The sequence below is a fragment of the Herpailurus yagouaroundi genome, unplaced genomic scaffold (genome assembly GCF_014898765.1).
Source record: "Herpailurus yagouaroundi ecotype Mexico unplaced genomic scaffold, PumYag 28, whole genome shotgun sequence".
NCBI classification, from domain to species: domain Eukaryota; kingdom Metazoa; phylum Chordata; class Mammalia; order Carnivora; family Felidae; genus Herpailurus; species Herpailurus yagouaroundi.
This window is the reverse complement of record NW_024412376.1, coordinates 94,325,505-94,344,937: the sequence shown is the minus strand read 5'-3', so window position 1 is coordinate 94,344,937 and position 19,433 is coordinate 94,325,505. Positions and strand designations below refer to the sequence as shown.

The window sequence follows — 19,433 nt, the reverse complement described above, 5'->3', positions numbered from 1 at the left end:
GTCCTATTGCTTTCAAAGAAACCAGGGGCTATTTACTAATTTGGGTTGTGCTCCGTTTAGCATGTGGTGTTAAAGCTCAGGCACAAAAGATTTTTCCCTACATGCTCAGAATCTGCAAAAGAGAATTAACAAAAATAGAAGCCAAAACAGAGGTTTTGAGTTTGCTGCACAAACGCCATTTATGCGTCACCAGAGAGAGAGAATACATGGATAGACGCTCTTTTCTGGCTCATCGAGGGGAATGAGCTCAGAGAAGGCAACCAGGGAGCACCCCTTCCACGTTTAACAATCTGACTTTCTAAATGCAAGGTGGAGACGAGCAATCTCTCTACATGAATCTAGGAGGGGAAACTTTTCCAGGGCCCTGCCTCATCTCCCTTTTCCGCACCCCTCCAACTCTCAAGCCACTACTGGTCATCCCAGCCCAGTGCCCTGCAAGACACTCACGGGTACAAATGAAAACCTCCTCTTCTGGAGGCAGGTGAGCACCAAGCTCAAACAGGTGCCTATGGTTTCAAAATCTATAGCCCACTGGAAGCTCAAACCAGGTTTTAGTAAGGGCCTCTTTTTTTTTTTTTTTTTTTTTTTACTAGGTTTGAAGGATGAGACACAATGGTGTTTCTGTTAAAATCAGTAAGTTGACAGAGGCTACCTTTTTACTACAGATGAGAAATTTAAGCAACTAGATGATATTAGTCTACCTACAAAAACATGAGGAAGTTTGTGTTCTATTTGGTGTTCACTACATTTTCTATTAGAAGCTACTGCACAAGCAAGTCAAAAGGAAAACACAAACTGCATCCTGTTTATAGGAGTTGAAATTAGACCCATTGCTTTTGTTACTTCCTTTTTTTGACACAGAAAAGGTTTCAACACAGAAACCTTAACACACTCAGCAGAATGTTTTTGGAGAACACCTGTACTACATAAACTTTAGTATACTTAATAACTTGATGACTCTTTCCAAGAATTCAGTTGCATGTACTTCCTCTAAAGAAATAAGAATTTCATCTCGTCAGAATCATAGAGGTGCCCCTTGCCTTCAGTGCAGGAAAATCTGTAGATATAAATTCAAGTTTTATGTGGGCAGTATTCATATTCAAAAGCTCAGCTAATTTTCCTAACATAACTTTCTTACATTTATTGACGATATAACAAGGTTTACCAAAACAGTTATCTGCAGATGTTGACAAATATTAATTCATTTGGTATTGTATGCATTTAAATGCTTTTCCTTAATGTCATCTGGCTGAAGAGCAAGTTGAATTTATTTCACAGTTTTACATTATAGTTCTTATCGTCTACTTAAATTCTGTGTGGTAATAGCATTCTTATTGCAATATGACTAGAAAGTATAACAGTATTTTTGCTAGTTTTAATATTAAGCAGGGATTTTAGTGGAAACGCCACAGTGTGATATGTCGAGGCAGTAATACAAAGTGACACGTATTTAATGATAGTGCTAGTTCTATAAGTAACATCATATTAAAAAATCCAGTGAATGTTACTTCCTCTTAATTAGGGTCATTAACCTTCAGTGGAGCTTTCTTCTTTTCTTTTGTTCTTTCTTTCAAATTGAAATGATATTTTTATTTATGGAGCCCCAATCAAAGGACCCAACAATTCTTAATAGCAACTTCCAATAGTTGATTCTTGCTTGTCTTCCTGGTCTCTCCAAAAAAACCAAAAAACAAAAACAAAAAACAAAAACTAAGTAAGCTTTGACAAATAGAGACACTTAGGAATACCATAAATATACACAAGGGTTCCCATACACATTCTCTTTCAGTCTAGCACAGAAGAAGGGGCAGGACGAACACAGCAGTTGGGGCGTCGAAAGTTCTGCAGCATGGACTGTAAAACACTGTGCTGCCTTCCTTTGAGCTTTTTATTTGAAGAAGTATCTGAGGAAATGGATCTCCGGGTCTGGCTGTTTTGAGCTTTGATTAATTTCTCATGTTCCCTGATTTGTCTTTGTAGATGGTTCTGGATTGCGATACCCAGGGACTCTGGGTCCAGGGAGGCACCATACACTTCCCAGGTCATGCCCTGCTCATCCCACACGACGTCCCTGACACGCTTGGACTGTTTCAACTGCAGCTTGGAGTCGGCGCCCAGCTGCTTTTTCTTCTCTCCTGGGGTGAGTCCCACCTGGGCGGCAGCCGCGGTCACATTTAACTTTTGCTCCTTGAGGAACTCGCTGACTCGGCTGGCCCGCCGTGGGCTGGCTTTGACCAGGCGAGAAGGGGTCCTCTTGCCAGAACCTGGACTGGAGTCACCCATGGAATCGGATGGGAGGCTCAGGCTGGTGGCTGTCTTGGTCTGTCTATTTTCCTCCAGCGAACCCTCCTGGTTCTTCCTCACTGGGGAGGGCGTAGGACTAGCAGCTGACCCAGTGCCTCCACTTTCTTGAGATTTAGGATTGAGCAGCAGGGTTTTGGCCTCTGCCCTGGCCCCGGCATCAAGGATACCGGTGCCTCTACATTCTTGTTTTACTATCTGAGGAGATGCTGGCTGCTTCTCTCTTGCATCTCCTTTGTCAGTGGGATCTAGGCTCCCGGGCTGGTCGGCTTTGTTGGCAGGACCACAAGAGTCAGAGAGTTGGCAGTCTGGGTTTGTTTCGTGACCATCTGTGGTTTTCACTGCAAACTCAGACAGCTTGGTTTCAACTTTCCTCAATTCATGATTTGTTTCGGTTTGACTTCCCGCACTGAAAGAAATCTGGTCAGTGGGGCTGGCTTTCAGGGACCTAGAAGTCACACCTGAAAGCTGTTTAGAGGTGGGCTCTTCCCTTGCTGGGGTCATTCCCGCAGACCCTGTATCTTCCTTACACAGATCCTGAGTATTACCGGATGCCACGGTGATGGATGAGATCTTAAGGACCTCCCTCGGTAAGCTCACCAATTTGCATTCCCCTTGGAGAGCTGTGGAAACAGCGGCAGCTGCCTGGATGTGCACTTCTGGCATGATGCCGGGGCACGGACCTGACCCTTGGGGGGAGTGGATGTTGTCAGATAGCTCCAGCATGTGGCTCCCACTGCCGCTGCCATTGCAAATGACATGCAGCTGCTCTTGTTCCAAACGCTCAGGAATTGGGGTGTCCTTTAAGAATGCAGCGAGGATGCTGGGGCTGGTGGAGACCGATCTGCTCTCCACACTTGCCACTGCCTGCACCCCAGCATCTTGCCGAGCCCTGTCGGGAGCTTCCGTGACCTCACTTGCAGCTTCGTTGGTCATTGTACTTGCTTCTTTGAACCTTGACACCTGATCTGGAGGACGTGTGGAGACTTTGCTAGTGAGGTGGGGTGGTTGAGGTGTCACAGAAGTCACAGACTGGCTGTCTGAGGTGGTGGCTGAGGGCTGTTTGTTCCCTGAACATCCTTCTTTCGCGGGAGAGTCACAGGACCTTGTCTGGGAGTCGCATATGGCTCCTGGCCTTGCTCCTTTGGGTTGGCCTACAGGAGACGAGGAGTGACTGAACACCTTGGCTGCTGTATTTGCAGTCTGCAGCATTCCCTGGATTGTTTTTTGAGAAGAAAAATCACAGGGCACTTGGTCTTTGCTGTTGCTCTGGGTGCTTCCCACAGGGCAATGTGACTTTTCAGGTTTTTCAAGAATCTCCCCATCCGAGGTTCTCTGTGTTTTCAGCAGAGTATCTTCAGGTCCTGATAAGGAGCTGGCATTGAGCTGGTCACTTGGGGTCGCCTGGTGGGTGTGTTGGTTGGCTGGCATTGTAAATGCTTCATCTATGAGATCCTTTCCTGCTGCAGAACATGGGGCTGGTGCTGTGGGCTCACTGCTTCCTGGCAGCTGGGTATTGTCAGAACTGCATGGAGGAGACACTTTTTCCACCTCATTGAAGACACCAGGAGAAGACATGTCTGGCTGGGTGGTCTCATGCTCAAACGCCTGCATCAGGACCTCAGCAGCTGCACTGGGGCTGAGGTCTGGCTCTGCAGGAGTGCTGGAAAGGCCATTGGTGTTCTCACACAAGACGGCTGGTGGAGACCGAGGGGAGGCAGGCTGCACTTCTCCTAAATCCTCTTCTTTTCCAGAAGCTGTGATCAAGGAAGTTTTAGCTGATCTCAAAGGGTCAGGTACAGTCCCCATGGAATTCTTCTTCAGGAAATCCTCAGTGCTCTCCCCGGAACAGTGTTCCACCTGGGAAGCAGTTTTAGCTCAGTGTAGGGACGGAGTCAGGGACGATTCCTCTGAAGGATCAATCTGTGAATCAAGGAAATAGTATGATTAACCCGGTACAGCATTTAGGGGTTGAAAATACAGCAAACTAATTTGTACAAGATCTTATAAGCACACTAAACCTTTTCCTCACGTATTCGTTGCTATAAAACATAGATCTTGGGAAGAAAGACTTTGAAAAAAATATTTTAATTATACAAGTATTATTTGGTACATTAGTTTCTGCTTGCATCCCATTTCTGTCTGCAAATAGGTTTTTAATGTATTTACCTAAGCATTTGATAACTACCCAAAAGTCATTTGTGTAGTCTGATTTACCAGATATCCGAAAATCCTATAAAGCTACTGTAATCAAATCAGTAAGTATTGAAATAGGCCTAAACAGATACGTGAAATAGAATATCTAGAAATAGATCCACATATAAATGAAGATTTAATATATGACAAGAGAGGCATTTCAATTTAGTGGCAAAATGATGGATTATTTAATATAAGGAGCTGGCAAACTGTTTATGCATCTGGAAGAAAGTAAAGCTAGATCTTTATCTTATACCAACTCCAAAAATAAATCCTAGATGGATTTAGATAGATTAAAGGTTAGGGGCGCCTGGGTGGTGCAGTCGGTTAAGCGTCCGACTTCAGCCGGGTCACGATCTCGCGGTCCGTGGGTTCGAGCCCCGCGTCAGGCTCTGGGCTGATGGCTCAGAGCCTGGAGCCTGTTTCCGATTCTGTGTCTCCCTCTCTCTCTGCCCCTCCCCTGTTCATGCTCTGTCTCTCTCTGTCCCAAAAATAAATAAACGTTGAAAAAAAAAAAGAAAAAAAATAGACAGATTAAAGGTTAAAAATGTAAAATAAGTAATTAAATAAATAAAGTCCTGTAAGAAAATCTAGGAACCATAAATATAATCTAGGGGCAGAGAGGGTAGGCTTCTCTTGGCAAGGGAGAAAACACACAAACTAAGAAAAACATAAGGGATTGAATAAAACCCAAAAGTTTTGTATGGCAAAAGATACCATAAACAAATACAATAGATTTGAAAAACAAATATTTAAAATCCTAGAGGACAGGTAAAAATATCTATCGTACAGCAGAAGCTCTTAAAAATTTTCAGGGACAGAAAATAGGTCTTTAGAAAAATGGACGCAGAACATGAAAATGCAGCCTGCAACATAGGAAACATGACAGTCAACAAGCTTTTGGAAAAATGATCAAATTCATCTGTAGTCAAAGAAAATGCAAATAAAGTAACAACGAGATTGTAGTTTACAATACTTCCACCTGCAAAAACTTTTTTTAAAAAGAGCTGTAACATTATGGCCTGGGGAGACCTAGCGAAAGGAAGTATTTTTATTAATTGTAGGTGCATATTGTGTATTGTGACAGCTTTCTTAGGGAAGCAGTTTAGTTTTTAAAGCTAAAAATACACATGTCCTCGACTCTGTGATCCTAACTCTATCAACAGATGTAAAATACCAGCATATATAGATAGGGATACAAGTATGTTTACTGAAGTACTATTTGTAGGGGCAGAAAAACTGGATGTAAACTGATTTCCATCAAAAGGGGGAGTAGTAGAATAGATCAAGACATATCTCTACTGTAGAGCATAATGCAACCATCAAAATAAACAGTTAATTGGGCTGTAACTTTTCAATTGGGAGGGATTTCTCCAAGGTATGGCTGAGTGAGAAAAGCAAGGTAGAGAAAAGAATATATACATTTTCCTTTTGTGAAACAGTGACCTAAAACACACAGTGACCTAAACACACAATGACCTAAAACAGACTGTGTATGTGTACAGATGTTTGTATATCATTATATAAATTCTAAAAATATTTAGACTGAGACATATTAGGTCTTAAATGGAGGGAATGTGAGGAGTAGAAGACAGTAAAAGAGAGATGGAGGTACTGAAAGGTGGGAAAAAACTTAATTTTTTAAATCTGAATTTTATTTACTTATATTTTTATTTGAGAGAGAGAGAGAGAGAGAGCGAGCAAGCATGGGAGGGAGGGGCAAAGGGAGAGCAAGAGAATCTTAAGCAGTCTGCATGCTCAGTGTGGAGTCTGACACAGGGCTCTACCCCATGACCCCTAGGATCATGACCTGAGCCGAAATCAAGAGATGGATGTTCAATAGACTGAGCCACCCAGGCGCCCCTTCCCATCCTTGGTCTTGACTGTTTTCTGCTAAAACCCTTTGTCCAGGTATATATTCCATTTCTTCCTTATTGGAGTTTTCAGTTGCAGTCACTTACTGGGCACCAAGCCTGTCTTCCCCTCTGCCCCTTTCTCATCTGCCTTTATTATGCCTTTCCTCCCACTCTCTGCCCTCCTCATCCTCAAAAAGCCTACCCATTCTTCAAGGCTACACTTAAATCTCATTTCCTTTCTGAAGGCCTCTAAAGCTTCCAAGTCATAAAGTCTTTCTCTCTTTTAAAAATCGTACAGCTGTGGTCATCTGGGTCCTTCTCATGTGCTGTTTTTGTACCTTTGTTACTCGTGTAAATGTCTTATTTCTCCAAAAGTACTTCAAGTTCCAGGAGGGAAGGGGACAAGCATATTGATTCTTTTCTCTTTACTCCACAGGAGACAGTGCAAAGTCTTGTGCATAAAAAGGTGTTAATTGATCCCAACTTCCCTCCCAAATGGCTATTATTAAAGCCTTGCCAAACTTCAAAATAATAGGAAATGTTAACCCATGACATGGAATATTAATCAAAACACACAATTTAAAAGACTGCTATTTTTAAAAGTAAAAAACAGGTTGTATCTTATTTATGAAACTTTATCTGTAATTCAGTGTTAGGCAATTAAAAACAAGTACATTGGACACCAGCTACAAAAGCGGGAAGGTTTCATAAAGCCAGGAGTATAGAACATCCCTGTGTTATATAGCTGGAGCCAAGAAATCTGGTTTGCAAAGAGGACTGTGAAATATAAGCAGCTCAAAGTTCAGCAACTGAAGCTGAAAGACTTAGAAAAAGACGACATTTCATAAAGCTCTCAGAATTCGCTGTGTTTACTTCCATTTTCCACAGATACCTAGTTGATTATACTAGTTTAACTTTAAAAGGTGTTTCCTTTTGTTTACTTTGTTAATAGAGGCAAAATCCATCAATTCAAGAATCAAGAAGAAAGGGGCCCCTGGGAGGCTCAGCAGATTGAGTCCGATTCTTGATTTTGCCTCAGGTCATGGTCTCCAGGTTCCTCAGACTGAGCCCCAAGTAGGACTCTGTGCTGACAGTGTGGAGTCTGCTTGGGATTCTCTCTCCCTCTTATTTGTGTTTTTTTCCCCTCTCTCTCAAAATAAATACACTTAAAAAAAAAAAAAAGAATCAAGAAGAAAAAACAGATTCTTGGCTCATACTTGTGATCTGAAACTCTTGATTCATGGATAGATAGGAAATCAAGACTTTTCTCAATCATATCTGCTAAAGTAATTGTTACAGCATCTCCATGTGTCCAGGAATATTTTCCGCTCCCCTCTCCAACTAGAAGCAGAAATCTATAGTCTCCAATAGGTTAGACAGATAGGGTATTTTAAAAGTGTAATTACTTGGTGGTTTAGAGTGGGGAGTGTATGTCTTTAAAATCAAGCTGAGTCCATTATGATAAGATTTAATAACCTCTACAAATGAAATTGCTAACAGGTAGTCCACAGACTGAATGAATCCCTGCAGGCGTGTGCATGCATATGTGTGTGCGTGTGTGTGAGAGAGAGAGAGAGAGAGAGAGAACTGCATGGTTTCCCCTTCTCTTCTCTCCCTTTCTTCCCCCTCCTCTCTTTCCTCCTTCCCCCTTCCTTTTCCTTTCTTTTTTTGTTTTATGAATTGAAGAGATCTTTCATAAAAAGCCAGATTTCCCTCTTTCTGTTAATTTTTAAAAACTCAGAAGGTATGCATTTCTAGGCAGCAACCACCACGTAGTGATGATGAGGGCTGGCTACCTTGTTGAGCATGGACTTTCCACATGGCCCATTCCCCATGACCTTGCTTTCCTGGTTTGTTATTACTTACCTGGGCTTGTGTGGGCAGTCAAATTTGAGAACTTTGGTCTAAGAATACTGACAGAGTAGACGTCCCAACCTAATTTTTAGTCCTCTGAGAGCAGTTCAGCATTGTCTTTAAGAACATGGACCCTGGGCCAGATTTCTTGGATTATAGTATCAGTTCCACTAGCTAACTCTAACTCTGTGTGCTTGGGCAAGTTCACTTAACCGCTCAAGGAACCCATTTCATCTATAAATTGAGGATAATAATCATGGTACTGCCTCAGTGGGATGTTGTGAGGAATAGATTTAACATTTAGAACAAACAACATCTTGGCATATATTAAACATCTTAGGAGTACTAGCTTCTTTGGAAAACCTTGATATTTAGGCTTTGATCTGTGTTAAAGAAAAAAACTATTCTGACACTTGTGAAAATGGTAAGGAAGACTTTACTTAGGACTATTGGGATATGTGTCAAGACTACTGCATAAAGAGAGAACGATCAAGTTCAACTCCAAATACAATTGCAGTAATAAGTGGGGATTTTTAACTAAAGAGCAGTTAAGGGGGGGCGTCAGTGGATAAAACATTACTGAGAGGAGAAATCAAAGGTACAGGGACTCTTGATGAATGCAGGCCAAGTGATCAGACACCAACTAGGGGATGGTGGGAGAGTGGGAAATTTAATCTGTTATTGAGGATATCAGATATTAAGGGTGGGAGGATTCTCTCTAAACTGGCTTAGCAGGATTCTTGCTAAAACTGGACTCTACAAGAACAGGCATGGAAGCCCAAGACTGAGGCCTAGTCAATAAGAGGGCTCAGAGGAGCCTGACTAAGGTTGGTCAAAGAGAGAGTCTTTGTCATATGCACTGGTGAATATGGATTTTCTTATAATATTCTCTGCAGCAATATGAATTCTTTCTGAATTGGCCATAAATTGCACAGGAGCAAATGGTATCTCTGATTGTGTCTTTTAGTTTGATAGGAACTAGATTCTTAGTAGCAGGTGTCTTTGGTCCTTCTGCCCTTAAAATCATGAGCAAGGATTTAAGGCCTTATTGCAGCAATGCAGCAAGCCTGCAAGGTAAATATTATCCACCTTTTACAGGGAAGGAAACTGAGGTCCAGAGGTTAAGTAACCTACTCATGGCTGAATACCTATAATTCCTATTGAACTGAATTTTTATGGGTGCAAATGCCTGGGCTCTTTCTGTGAGCTTCCTTATTATCTGTAACTCTGGAAAGAAAATGCAAAGCAAGAGAAATCTATCTATCTATCTATCTATCTATCTATCTATCTATCTAGAGGAGAGAGAGAGAGACTTCTTTTTGCAGGTGATCTGCAACCCAAGGGCAGCCTGCATGGCATTAACACAGACTACCATGACATTCATAACTGGTCACTTTATGAAAAGCCTGCCTTGCCGAAGGCTGACACTGCCACCATTCATCCTGAAAATAGTGGGTTCCACTACTATGCCACGCTGCCTATTTTCATAACAGACACCCACGCTTAATAAGACAAGCAGCAGCGAACCTCAGCCCTTTGTGATTTGCTCCAGAGCTGCTCTGGTGGGAAGAGCATTAGACAGAAAGAACAGAGAGAGGCTTGGCAGTCCTGGACCGGCAGGATGCTAGTACATTGCAGGTCATGGCGATAATCTTGTGCACAGCAATTACCTTTGCCTACTTCAGAACTGCCGCATTGCTAGAACAAGGACTTCAGGATGTCATCGCATCTCTTTTAGTGACATTCTACGTAAGTGTTACAGGGACCTCAGTGATACCTCTGTCTGCAGATATCTGACAGCAGTTTTTAGCCTTCAGATGGATGATGCAAAGACCCTTGAAGAACAGTGAGGCAAGAGGTAAGAGACTATTAATCCTTAAGAAAAGGATAAAGAAAAAAATGTCATCTGGCATCCTATTCAACCTGATTTTTTTTTTGCTCCCTTTAATCGAGAAACTTTGCCTAGATATTTGCATTCTGAGCCCAGAAGATTGTGCCAGTGCACAGTTTTAAGGAGAGGTGATTCAATCCCAAGAAACACCCACAAGCTAGGAAAAGCAGTTCGTTGTTTCTTGAAAAATTCATACCTTCGCAGTAACAGCTGCCTCAAATGCACTTCAAAGATACTCGCTGAAAAATTGGTTCTTCCCTTTGAACTGCATCTAAAGCAAATCAGAATGGCTGAAGAGACAAGAAGGCTGTTTTGCTCAGTGCCACTGACAGTGCCCGGTAGACTTTTAACCCTAATGGTTACTTTAATAAAGGCACAGGAGAAACAAGCCGCATCCTTCTCCCCATTCAAGTCATTTGTTCCATGCTATTCTAGAAAAACAAATGCATGGTTTATTATCTCATTGATTTCCACTGTAAGTAGGGCCAGATAAAAATCTCTTAAGAAGTAAAAAAGGGCTTTAAGAAGCATGAAACCCCAAGCAGATCCCCATCTTTTGTCAAACACAAAATGTGAACAGGCGGCTTCTAAATTCACCACAGATAGAATCACACGGCTCAGCGAGCGCTTACGTTTTTACTTTCTGTATTCCAGACACAGTTCTGCAGGTGAACTTACTTAATCCTCAGAATAACTCCATAAGGATGAACCTTCTATGAGTTCCACTTTGCAGATCTGGAAGCTGCGGCAAGACCACACAAGCAATCAAGGTTAAAGACCCAATTTAAATCCAGACCCTCTGAGTACAGAGTCCATGTTGTTAACCAGTTTTACACAGGGGAGAAATAGGGCACTTTTCATGAAGGCAAGCTCAATGACCTGCGCAGGAAGCCTCATCAGACAATATAGGAAACAATGGAAAACTCAAAAAAACCACAAAAAACAAAAAAAAACCCACATAGCCTTAAACCCCTCTCACTGATTCGGATGAACAGAGGTAAACTAGACTACACAAAAATTCCTGTTCTTCATAATGATTAATCCAATTTGGACATTTTAAGGGCCACAGACTTTTCTGGGAAGCTGATGAAAACTAGGGACCTTCTCTCTAGACACACAAACTTGCACACACATGTGTTTGCAGATAACTTATGGGGTTCCTGCCTGGAAACCATTCCCAGACCATCCATTAATATCCTTTTATCTAAGAAAAACATTTTATGATAGGAAAAGATAGGATTCAGTAGGCAAAGAGGGAAAGGTTAAGACCTGAGGTCCCAGGGTGGGGCAAAACAGGTATTTGGGAACAATGCCGGGAGCTTCTGACCACAGCAAACCCTCTTGGAGTAAGGTTCCTCTTAAGACCATAGCAGACACCACCTACTCCCCTCAGTAATTTGACAAAAGACCTAACTAAAAATTAGTAGATCATAAAAACAACTTCAGTATGGCCATAGACCACCCCTCATACAATGGCATGGAGCCAGTGAGGAACGGACAACCCAGCTCCCAGAGTGATTCAGCCAATAAGGGTAGGACCTGAGAAGGAGCAAGGGGGAAAGGAAGGTGGGGGGTGATCAGAATTTTACGGAACAAAGTCCTTTGCCTATTGTCGTGGGCATTCACTTTCTAATGTCCCCTCTCTATAAAGAGAGCTTTCATACTATTCTTACTTCTTACATTTTGATCTTATACTCTGATAAACTTTTGCCTGCTGCTCATTTTATTTTGTGTCCACCTCTTTTGTTCTTTGAAGTGCTAGACAACGAATCCGGGTATTGAGATAAAAACAACAAACAAACCAACCCCTGCAACATCGCCACAAAATTAAATTTACCTGCCTCACATTGTTGTTATAGCATTTAAAGGAAATAAGCTAAATACTTAGCATAGTTTTGGGAAGATAACAGATAATCATGAATTATTATTATTTAAAAAAATTATTTTGGCATCATTTACCCGAGGAGGCATGCATTATGCGATATATTTCAAAATGACTCTGTCTTAAGTGGTCCAGCAATGTTTACTTTTTATATCCTCCCCAACCCATCTAAAGACTATGGGTCTTTAGCTAAAAGTTTCCTCTTTTAGCTAATTCAAAAATTAGCACAAAAATGAGGTCTATTCTTTTTAGGTCATGGGTGACACATGAACTTTTGGGTTCTTTCTCAGCAAAATCAAGACTCAGGTTTTAAGGACCTTGAAAAATTAACCCCTCAAAAGCACCATTTTCCTACCTGTGGAGATAACTCATAGCTAAATATCAACGTTTCTATTTAAAAAGGCTTAAAATAAGTTTTTTTTTTTTTTTAATTTGAACTCTTCTGGGGAAACATGAATAAAATAATTGTTTTGTTACTTCCTCCCTTGTCTAATCAAGCTGGCTCTTCTCATTTACTCTTTTTCCTGATGGATATTCTGATCTGAATGTTTTCCTCTTCTTTCGCAACTCGGCTCTGAAGGATTTCAATTGCGAGCGTATTTTAATTGCAAAGAGAATGCAACAGGATCTCTGGGCTAACTAATGGTTAAACAACACCCTATTAGCAATAAAATAAGAGCTCTGCATTTGCATTTTAAAATCCTGGGTGAGATATGATCTAAGCTGCCCGCATCCCAATTTTCTCAGGATATATTTAGCGCCACTCAGCCTTACAAACAAGTATTCTTGTCCTTGCTCGGTTCCTCCCTGACCTTGCTGATAGCCGGCCGCCTTTTCCCCTGGCTGCCGCACTTCCCCTCACACGCCAAGTCGAGCTCATTAAAACCAGGCCTCCGCTCCACCTGCTTTCCCTCCGGCAAAGGCGAGTGGGGGCCTAAACGGAGACCCTGGCTGCCCAGCTGCAGGCGGAAAGCTTTTAGTGATTTCTGCTTTTAGCTCACGTCAGACACGGGCCAGGAACCTCTCCTTGCACACTTGCTTCTATAATCATTTTGAACGATGGGAACGTGCCTGGTTGACAGTACCTGTGGTGAAGGAAACAGGAAAAAAGCCGTACGTGGAGCCGGTCAGTTGGGGCTGCTCTGCTCCTAGAGAGCAGGGAAACCCCGGAGAAGGCAAATTAGGAAGTAGATAGATTCCTCAGGGCCTGGCATCTGGACCTTGTGCACAGTGCTGCCTTTCTGCTGAAGGAATCATACACATTCTTTGGGGGCGCCTGGGTGGCTCAGTCGCTTAAACGACCCCGGGACATCTGCTCAGGTCATGATCTCTAGCTTCCTAGGTTCAGCCCTGCATGGGCCTCTGTGCAGACAGCTCAGAGCCTGGAGCCTGCTTGGGATTCTGGGTTTCCCTCTCTCTCTGCCCCGCCCCCTGCTGGTAAGCGCAGGCACAGGCACACACTTTCTCAAAAAAAAAAAAAAAAAAACCAACAAAAAAAACCCCACATAAAAAACAAAAAAGAAATAAACAATGGGTCACTCTCCTGCTTTACAGTCTGTAAAACACTGTTTCAGGTATCATGAGGTACTTAAAATTTTAATTTTGGCCTAAGGAGATTTTAATACATTTGAGGAGATAAGGACAATTCAGTCAGAAGTTAAAAATGAGCAAGATACTGGGGCGCCTGGGTGGCGCAGTCGGTTAAGCGTCCGACTTCAGCCAGGTCACGATCTCGCGGTCCGTGAGTTCGAGCCCCGCGTCAGGCTCTGGGCTGATGGCTCAGAGCCTGGAGCCTGTTTCCGATTCTGTGTCTCCCTCTCTCTCTGCCCCTCCCCCGTTCATGCTCTGTCTCTCTCTGTCCCAAAAATAAATAAAAACATTGAAAAAAAAAATGAGCAAGATACTATATAATTAAGTGACTAATGCTGTGGTAATAAACCATACAGTGCTTCAAATCAGGGGAAAGGCCAATATTTTTTATTCAATTGACATTTCCTGGTAGTTTTTTTTTTTTTGTAGGCTAGAAAATATCGCCTGTTAAGTCTAAAGAAAAAAATGGACATTTAGAAATTAAGAGAAAGGTGAAGCAAGTAAGAGTAAAAAAGAATGGTCTTTGATTGAAAAGATAATAATCTCTTAAGTCAGACTGAGATAATTAGGAAGTACTGTTAAATTCATTCACTCATTTAATAAGCTGAGTGCCTTCTTTGTGACAGATATTCAGGATACAAATATAAATAAGATATAGTCATGGTTTTGAGGAGCTTAAGGTTCCTGAAAATCATTAATTTCAATACAATAGATGTAACAGAAACCAAAAATAAAAAACAAATGCATGATGGAAGCACATCATTTTATTTGGCATAGACCTTAGGTTAGAGAGAGTGAAGAATCCTAAGGTTTACAAGACGTATTTAATGTGACCGACAAGAAGTAGATCAGAGTTTCTTACCTTGGCACCACTGACGTTTTTAGACCAGGTAACTTTGTGGGGGAGGGAAAGGGGGGTGGACTGTCTTGTGCACTGTAAGATATTTCACAGCATCTCTGGCCTCTACCCACAAGATGTCAGCAACATCAGGGGCACCTGGGTGGCGCAGTCGGTTAAGCATCCGACTTCAGCCAGGTCACGATCTCGCGGTCTGTGAGTTCGAGTCCTGCGTCAGGCTCTGGGCTGATGGCTCGGAGCCTGGAGCCTGTTTCCGATTCTGTGTCTCCCTCTCTCTCTCTGCCCCTCCCCTGTTCATGCTCTGTCTCTCTCTGTCCCAAAAATAAATAAAAAAACGTTGAAAAAAAAATGTCAGCAACATCATCACCCTCCATTTGTGACAAACATGTCTCCAGACATTGCCAATGGCTCCTGGGAGGCAAAACTGTTGCCAGGTGAGAACCACTGATCTAGGAGATGAGCATATTCACCTTTGATAGTAGGGAACATCTTTAGAATGAATACCTGTGAATTGATGGAAGAGACTTTGGACTTACTCCAGCTAGGAATTAATGATATAGTTTTCTGTTCTCCTGTTAGAGATAGTGCTCTTCATATTCTGCCTGTGAAAATGCAAATTGGTACAACGTCTATAGAGAACACTTTGCCAATACTTGTCAAAAATATAAGGTCACATACACCTTGACTCAGCAATTCCATGTTAGGCACTAACCTTATGAGTAAAATAAATAAGTGTACTCATTGATATATGTGCAAGGTTATTCACAGCATGAAATAAAAGATTAGAAACAATCTAAATGTCCACTAGAAGGGAGAGGGTCAGTTATAAAACTTATGGTGCTTTCATATAATGGTGTACTAAGCACCCATATTTAATAAGGAGAAAATCTTTATGTATTGATATGAAACAATCTCCAAAATATATTAAGGAAAACAACAATTAAACAACAAAAAGTCAGCAATAATTTATAAAGTCTTAAGATGCAAAGCAGTATGTTTAACATGCATTTGTATTAAGAGGGGAAAAGCCTTTTGCTTGTATATACATACACTATCTCTGCAACAATAAATAAGAAATTACTATCAGAGGAGGGGAACTGGGTGTTTGGGGGATTGGATGGATGGAAGACTTTTCACTCTATAGCCTTTTTGTACTTTTTGAATTTTAAACTCTGTAAATGTATTGTCTATTCACAAGTAATCAAGAAATTAAAAGCTGGTGCTCCTCAACTAGGCAAAACTGAACATTCACATGTGCCGAAGCTTTTCTATCAGTGATGATGGATTTATGCTGATTTATCCTTCTACACTCTTTCCATCTGCTCTTTGCTATGCAAGAGGTTAGCCTGGCCATGAAATTAGATAAAGGAAACCATAATTTCCTTATCCATGTTGGTTATCTACAAGCTCCAAGTTAGGCAATGTAATCATTTTCCAAAGTCAGCAGCTGAAAAATGCTTTCTAAAGTGATGTCTGTTGGGCCACTAAAAAAAAAGTTTACTTAAGTTTCTTTTCCCAGACTCTCTGACTCCTGTTTATCAGCTGATTTCTCTCCCCCTCCCCTTTCCTATTCCTGGTGGCTCTACCAGCTGGTCCTCATATTATATACATCCCTCCAACAATAAATCCAAGGATGGCCAAAGCCAAATCTATGAAACTGGGTCAAACATCGATGAAAATGATTAATTAATTTTGTCTATATGATGAGAATTAGCTAAATGTAAAGATATAAAATTTAGAATACATATTTTAATTGCCAATTATCAAAGCCGCCTCTTCAGGCTTTCCTGAATTAATCGTATTTCACAGCAGTGCATTATCACACTACCGTACCTGCTCTTGATTCATCGATTCCAAAAACTTACCCTCCACTTGCCGCTAATGTTACCTTCCTAAAACAAACATATAGGTATGACACTTCTCTGTGCCAAACAATTTAATGGTTCTCCATTACCTGTAAAATAAGATACACTCTCCTTAGCACAGTTTAAAAAATGTGCTTCATTATCTCATTCGTTTCCCTGTCAAGACTGGTGTCCTGTCTTCATTATCATTTGCTACACCTGTATGTCACTTTTCTTACAAGCCTCAAAGAAGGTTTATCTTCATTTTTACAGATGAGAAAACTGACACTCAGAAAAATGCAGGATGCCCAAGGTTCATGTTCAATAAGTGGAAGAGCTAGAATTCAAAACCAAGTGAGTCTGATTCCCAAATTCTCCTGCCTCTCAGAGCAGGAGAATGGGAGGTACAGATGAACTCATTATGTATGCAGATAAAAGACAGCTAGTGAGTACATCTGAAAAGCATTTTTGAAAGGTAATTCCTCCCTAAGACCGTCCCTGATAACATTAACCAAAAGCCACTGTGCAGTCTCTCATCTCCTGCCCCAGCTTGTTTTTTGTTTTACCGACCTCAGGGCACTTGGAACATTTTGCCTCATTCTTGATTCTCCAGGCAGAGGGCACAGCCCGGGCAAAGGCAGGAGCTTGTGGGGAAGAGTGAAGAGTTCAGCTTCACAGCTGGAGCTGAGTAGGAGGGGAGGTTAGAGAAGTAAGGTGATCACACAGGGCTTCTTGAGGTCTTTGTGCAGGAGTGAGGTCCCTCTAGACGAGGCTACTGTTAAATTGCAAGTCTTCTGACTTCTACTCTCTGTCACTTCAAATGTTCTATTATGCTTACTTGTTTTTCCATAGCACTAATCACCTTTTAGTGATTAAAAGGTGATCACCTTTTAGTGATTAAAATACTGCAACATTTACCCACTTATTATGAGTATTAGATATTGATTATCTTCCCCTGCTGGAATGCAGGCTCTAAGAGGGCAGCTTTTATCTACTTTTACTCATTTATATACCCCAAGTGCCTAGTGAAATGAATGGCCTATAAAAAGCTCACAGCAAACATGTGTTGAATGAATGAATGTTGCCTTTTGCATTTTAGCCTACTTTCATCATATGCCATAGTTTCTATGATTTTCATTTAGTTTTTACTGGCATTTGAAGATCGATTTTTCCTTGAGGACATACATATATAGCCAAGGTAACCATATATTCTGGATGTTTTGGGGAGGAATATATTTTAAAGATACTGAGTTATATTTCCACCATAAATATTCCATACATGCCTCAATTTTCATTTAAGATGTGGTCCTAACAGAAAGGGACACACACACACACACACACACACACACACACACACACACACACGTATATGTCTTTTGTTCTTTTTTCTATTGGCTAATTTAGACAACAGATTCTATTCCTCCAAAGACATCTGCTATGTATGGAGATGGGCAACTTCTAATTCCATCCCTAGAAGGGGTTCATCTTATCCGGTGGCTTGTAAATAACTGATTGCAATGTCTCTTTTTGCTTAAAATACTTAGGAGAACTTGTAATATATAAATAAATTTATAGAAAAATACCGAGCATTAAACAAAATTGTTTCAGATATGTCTTTCCAACCTAGGAAATTCTTCTCTCTGCTCTTACTATCTTTTTTGGAACATTTAAAACATTTTAAAACTTTGTGATGAATTCATCAAGGTAATAGTGGCTAGGAACATACACTAACACTAAAATCCCAGATTACTATGATTTGGTACGAGTCTAAACATTAAAATTGTTGTTTGATTTCCAATAACATTTCAGCTGATGTTTATTTACTATACTTTCATTGAACCAACCTTCCTTCATTCCTTCCTTCCCTTTTTCTCTCCTCTTCTTCCCCCTCCCACCTTTTTTTAGTTGGTATAAGCCTAATATGATTTATTTGCCAATACTTTATAATAAATTGTAAAGCATGAACATAAATTGATACGCTGCTTTTCATTACTTATATTGTAACCATTTTATATACTTTGCAGCTAAAATTATAAGATATGAAAAGTTTTCAGAAGTTTCCTAGGTGAAGCTGACAAGTCCACAGAGTTGAGAACCACCATATTATATAAAACCATCTTCAGATAAATTAATAAAACACCATATTTGCTTATTTCTGTGGCAGAGATTAAAAATAATGGTCAACATTTGCAAGGGCGGGGTGAGAATGGCATTCTCGGTCATGTTATAGGTGCACAAATTGATGAAGAAAACTACAAATATCTATACCTTTTGAACCAATATTTCTACTTCTGGGAACTGAGCCTAAGAAAGCAAACAAAATAACTGGTAAGGGTTTATGACCAGTGGGTTTCATCATAGGGTTGTAAGCTCTCTACATAACCTCCACCTAGCTGATGAGCTTTCCACTCCCAGTGTAAGATTTACTGATGGAACCCATGACTCATGGAACCTTGGCAGCTGGTAAGCCTGCCTGGTTTGCTCCTGTTACTCACGCAGTATGAAAACCAACAGTCAGTGGCTCCTTCTGAACTTGTTCACGCCAGTTATCTTTGTTCTTGTCACTGCATAATTTAACTATATTACATAAAAAAAGATGAAACTTGAGTGCAAACGTGTTTTTGTTTCTTTGAAACTAAGTTGAATGCTTTGATAAGCCCTGACGAAGGTGGGTCCCTAAAAATATGTAGTTATTGAATGAGAAGTGTGTGAGACAGCTGTCAAAGAGGAAAATAATTATAAACACTTAACATTCTTATTCTTAATTAGGGATGCTTTGCTTCAGTGTAACAAAAGTGAAGTAGGAAAATATTGAGAGTCTGTGATGAATTTATGTAAGAAAGAGGATGCAAAACTTCAACCAGGGGTTCCATTCTCAAAGAAAACATCTGCCCTGTATCACAAGGCTAGTGAACAATGCAAATTCAAATGTTTTCAGTTGGAAGAAAAATCTTAAGAATATATGTATCATTTTATAATTCCGTGTTTTCTCTAACTTTTTATCAATTGATTCAACAAATTATGATGCTATAGGCTGCAAGAAATATACATCTAATATAATATGTAGGAAATATATATGTAGAAAAAATATTAGAAGGAAATGTACTAAAATATACAGGATCGATATATGGTGGGATTATGGGTGATTTTAAAAATTTTA

General features: G+C 40.7%; 1 protein-coding gene across 1 annotated transcript in view; it reads right to left on the bottom strand.

Moving 5' to 3' along the window:
* Positions 1-527: 527 nt before the first annotated feature.
* Positions 528-19,433, bottom strand: part of GPRIN3 (GPRIN family member 3) — a 60,242-nt gene continuing 41,336 nt past the window's right edge. Inside the window, exon 2 of the mRNA XM_040478464.1 lies at positions 528-4,224. Coding sequence (XP_040334398.1) covers positions 1,786-4,110 — 2,325 coding nt within the window. The 5' untranslated portion in view covers positions 4,111-4,224 and the 3' untranslated portion in view covers positions 528-1,785. The remainder of the gene's footprint in view (positions 4,225-19,433) is intronic.